Consider the following 4,895-nt stretch of genomic DNA (forward strand, 5'->3'; position numbering starts at 1 on the left):
TATCAACATCAAACCAAGGGTCCAGGTTCTCTCGAGGAGACATACGATCGCCTCTAGATCCAAACCATCAGAGAATCTTGGCCGTCCATTTATGTTTCACTCGGATTAACGTCTGTGCCATCCGATATGCCACGTGGGATCAAAGAAATACAGTTAGAAATAAAGAGCATAGAGGGAAGGGCTCAGAATCCGACCAAGTCATCTTAATTTGAATTTCATGCTTCTTTTAGACTAAAGGGGGAGATATTATTGATACCTCCTAAAATAGCCACATCTGGACTGATCCAACCTATCTCTGAACTGGCCCTAGCCCTGTAAGAGCCAAGCTTCATTATTGGGCAAGGGCTCGACTACCGATCCCGAGTATGTTGTAAGGTGTCCAAGATTTTGAACTCAAGGTGTCAAAGTTTAAAATTCTGAACCCACAAAGGTGGTTGGGAATCCCGGGCCTTAATGCCACTAGGGAATGGAGAGGAATTCTCGTCGATAAATAAGAAGTCCCAATAAATACGATATTTGATCAAATCTCATCGAGATAAGACAAGATTCTTAACTGTCATCAAGAGTCCTAGCCTCCATGGTTAAGGATTCCTGTTAGCTGAGGTTTCCTATCTCTGGTAGAATTCTATCTCAACAAAGACTCTACTGTTGTAAGGTAACTAGCTCATCCCGCCTCTAAAAATACTAGATATTTGTTACGATTTCAGACACATTCTCTTGTTCACTTAGCATTGTTATATCTCTCTTGAGTTCTGCTCATCGGATTGACTTAAGCATCATAGGCGTCACGTCCAAAACTCTCTGGCACCCCCTCACCCTCTTTCTGCTTGTGCAGAATTTAGGGCCCCGACCCGACCAACTCAGCTTTGAAGATTTGAAGATACGTTCTCTATTTTGAACACAAAGTAAAATTTTGGTATCATCAGAATATATTAATGTTTTTGGGGGGTTAAATTTTTAGAAATCATGTCATATTTATAAGATATTTTAGGGCTAAAACTTCGATATACTAGAGCTAGTTTTATGGATTAGAGAGATTTGGAATCAAATATTATTGTATAGTTTTGATATGTTGCTCATCTATCGTATTCATGGCGGATGTGACACTCACGTATTGGATGTGACAAAGCATATAATTTTTTTTTTACGTCTAATAGGTTAGTGAAACCTCAATGGTGGGCACATAGGTGTAGAGCTGTCAATATGGGCTGGGCCCGCTGGGTTGGGTCGGCCCGACAAGAAAATTTAATGGGTTGGGTTTTGATTTTGTTGGCCCATTTAAATTCGGGCCTAAACGGGCCCCAGTCGCTCAGGCTGTGGGTTGAATTGGGCCTAACCCGATGGGCTCGGGTTAGCCCATGGCCCATGGGTTAAATAAAAAATTATTTACTAATAGAGTAATAGTCTAACTCTAATTCTAGTATTCTACCTTTGGACAATTGGACCGTGAGAAACCTAAATTTTCTCCAATGCTCCAATATTAAATGCTTTTGGAACATGTTTTTGGGGGTGCCGTTGGGTAAACTTAGGCCGGCTGCTTTTACATCAAGAACTTGCTCCGCCCTCTCAGTGGAGGTAATTTCTCTGGCATGTGTGATGTGTATCGATATGAAAGTATAGATGATTTGAAGAGTGTGTGAAATGGTGATGGTGAAGTTCTCTTTTCATGTTTTCAATTAGTTTATGATGACGTTGCTGATGGGATGAGATATTTGATTCTATCTGTTGTAGACTCACTTAGATATTCAATTTTAGTTCATCTTTTATATTATATACTTTTGATTGGTTAAACCACGTTTAATCCGAACAATTTTTTCTTTACAAAATATCCTAATTTTATGGTTTTGTGTCGTAGACTCGTAGTGATTGGTGACGTGCAGTGATATTGATGTATGTATGTATCTTTATTTTCAATGGCTCTTTATTTTCAATGGCTCTTCATTCAAGCAATGTTTTACCATCCTATTTTTTAGGCAAATTTTGAATTCAAAATTACAGTTGGTTTTTGAAAAAAAAAATTACAGATTGCTGAAATGGACGTTTCTTCTCAAACTTCAACTGTTGATGTGGATGTTGATGAACTGAAAAATCCTAAGAATGATGAGGGTTCCACTAAACCAAAAAGAAGTAAAGAAACTTCTGATATTTGGATGTATTTTAAGAAATCAAAGGGATTGATGGTTTTAGATAAAGCTGAATGTAATGGAAGTAAAAAACAGTATTAATGTGGGACTAAACAGCATGGAACTTCTACGCGGTGGCGTCATCAGAAAACTTGTAGCAAATTGAAGTTCCATGATGTAGGACAAATGATTTTTGATCAAGATGGGAAGATGAGGTCTAAGAAAATAGACCAAAAAATTGCACGTGAATTATTGGCTTGTGAAATCATTAGACATGATTTATCATTTTCGTTTGTTGAGTATGATGGTATTAGAGCTTGGATGAAATACATAAATCCCGATATTCCTTGTATTTCTAGAAACACTCTTGTTTGTGATATTAAAAGAATCTACTTCAGGGAAAAAGAGAAACTTAAGCATGTTTTGGTTACTATTCAGAATAGAGTTTGTTTAACTTCGGATTTGTGGACGTCGTGCACTAGTGATGGTTATATTTGCTTGACTGCTCATTTTGTTGATAATGATTGGAAGTTGAATAGTAAAATTCTTAGCTTTTCTCATATGCCTCCACCACACTCAGGAGTTGAATTAGCAGCAAAATTATTTGAATTTTTGAAAGAGTGGGGAATTGAGAAAAAAGTTTTTTCTTTGACATTGGATAATGCATCTAGTAATGACAACATGCAAGTTAATTTGAAAGAGCAACTCTCTTTGCATGATAGCTTATTGTGTGACGGTGAGTATTTTCATGTTCGTTGTTCTGCTCATATATTGAATCTAATTGTCCAAGAAGGTTTGAAAGTCGTTGTTGTTGCTTTGAATAAAATTAGAGAGTCAGTCAAGTATATTAAAGGTTCGAAGACTAGGATGAAGAAGTTTCAAGAATGTGTACAAGCAGTCGGTAGCATTGATACTAGTATTGGCTTGCGATTGGATGTGTCTACTCGTTGGAACTCGACATATTTAATGTGTCTACTCGTTGGAACTCGACATATTTAATGCTTGATAGTGCCATCAAGTATAAGAAAGCTTTTGTTTTCCTTCAATTCAATGACAAGAATTATAAATTTTTTCCTTCAAGTGAAGAGTGGAAAAGAGGAGAAAAAATATGTGAGTTCCTTGAGTCATTTTATGACACTACCAATTTGATCTCCGGTTCTTCTTATCCTACATCAAATTTATATTTTATGCAAGTCTGGAAGATTGAAGTTTTGTTAAAGGAAAACTTAATGCATGAAGATGAGGTGATAAGTGATATGTGTAAAAGAATGTTGGGAAAGTTTGAAAAGTATTGGACACAATATAGCATGGTGCTTGCATTTGGAGCCATTCTTGACCCACAGATAAAGCTTTCGATGTTGGAGTTTTTTTATTCTAAGGTTGAGAGTGATTTTGTTAAATATCTCGAGAAGATAGAACATGTGAAAGCAAAATTCTATAAGCTTTTTGATGAATATTCTAAGACTGACAATGCAAGTTCTTCACGACCACGATCTTCTTCTAGCATACAAATTGCTCCCCAAAGTACAGAAGAAGGTAAAGGAAAGAGCAAAAGCATTTTTTATGTAAGTATTCTAATACTTTTTTCCTTGTATTATTTAACAGATTTATATTTTCATATCATAATTATTGCAATTAATATAGGAAATGATGGCATATGAGAGCCAGACAATTATAAATGTTGGAAAATCTCAAATTGATCTTTATTTGGAGGAGCCAAAACTTGAATTTGCATATCATCAAGATTTGAATGTTTTGGAGTACTGGAAGGATAAAAAACATCGGTACCCCACCATAGAAATGATGGCATGTGATGTTTTGGCTATTCCAATTACTACTGTTGCATCAGAATCAGATTTTTTCATCGGTGCTCGTGTGCTTACCAAGTATAGAAGTTGTACACTTCCTGAAAAAATTCAAGCTCTTATTTGCACTCGCAATTGGTTGCATGGTTACGTTGGTAATTTTATTTACAAATTTCTAGTTTGTTGTTGACTTAATTGATAAATTAGTTTATTATTATTTTAAGTTTAACTACATTCGTATTTTTGTATTTTAATGTTGATCAAGGTAATGAAGACGACACAAGTGTTAAAACAATGTTGTCTAATCAGGGATCAAATGATGATATTGATAAAGGGAGAGAGGATGAAGATGGAGGAGAAGAATTTGATATGAATGATTTCATGATTAATGAAATTTAAAAAATTGTATTGTTTTTTTTTTGTTTAGTTTGATGAACTTTAATTTCTTTGAACTCTTTAACTTTTTAGCACTTTGTTTGTTTATTTCACTATCAATTGTGGCATTTCATGTTTTAACATTTACTCATCTTTGGATTCTTTGACCGCCAACAACCCTTTTTTATTCAGATTACAGCACAGCGTTTTTTGTCAATTGTTTTGTCAATTGTTTTGGGTGAACTAAGCAAATGTATTGAAATTGTTTAGATTTTTTTAGACCTGTGGGTTGGCCCAACCCAACCCGTGGCCCATCTTTTGGTGGGCTGGGCTGGGATTTCCCAACCCACCAACCCGATGGGCCGGCGCGTCACGGGCCGACCACTTCCCAACCCGAGTCGGGCCGACCCAACCCGACACGGGCCGGCCCGATTGACAGCTCTACATAGGTGTAGGGGTGGTCGTTTATTCTCGGATATCAGGTACCCGATCCAACCCGATCGGGTAATCGGGTGCGATATTTTTTTAAAAAAATAAGGTTCTTCGAGTAACCGACATTATCTGGTTCGGGTTCGGGTATTTTATCCATATC

General features: G+C 36.5%; 1 protein-coding gene across 1 annotated transcript; it reads left to right on the forward strand.

Moving 5' to 3' along the window:
- Positions 1-3,121: 3,121 nt before the first annotated feature.
- LOC140821217 (zinc finger BED domain-containing protein RICESLEEPER 1-like) lies at positions 3,122-4,327 on the forward strand. The gene is made up of 3 exons (XM_073181638.1): positions 3,122-3,688; positions 3,768-4,083; positions 4,194-4,327. The coding sequence occupies exons 1-3, from the start codon at positions 3,122-3,124 to the stop codon at positions 4,325-4,327; spliced, it is 1,017 nt and encodes a 338-aa protein (XP_073037739.1).
- The last annotated feature ends 568 nt before the right edge of the window (positions 4,328-4,895 follow it).

This window comes from Primulina eburnea, unplaced genomic scaffold, assembly GCF_022965805.1.
Source record: "Primulina eburnea isolate SZY01 unplaced genomic scaffold, ASM2296580v1 ctg462_ERROPOS2638552, whole genome shotgun sequence".
Taxonomy (NCBI): domain Eukaryota; kingdom Viridiplantae; phylum Streptophyta; class Magnoliopsida; order Lamiales; family Gesneriaceae; genus Primulina; species Primulina eburnea.

Coding starts and splice junctions, on each gene's coding strand:
- LOC140821217 (XM_073181638.1), top strand. CDS start 3,122: ATGCTTGATAGTGCCATCAAGTATAAGAAAGCTTTTGTTTTCCTTCAA. Junction 3,689..3,767: donor AGAGCAAAAGCATTTTTTAT/GTAAGTATTCTA, acceptor CAATTAATATAG/GAAATGATGGCATATGAGAG. Junction 4,084..4,193: donor TTGGTTGCATGGTTACGTTG/GTAATTTTATTT, acceptor ATGTTGATCAAG/GTAATGAAGACGACACAAGT.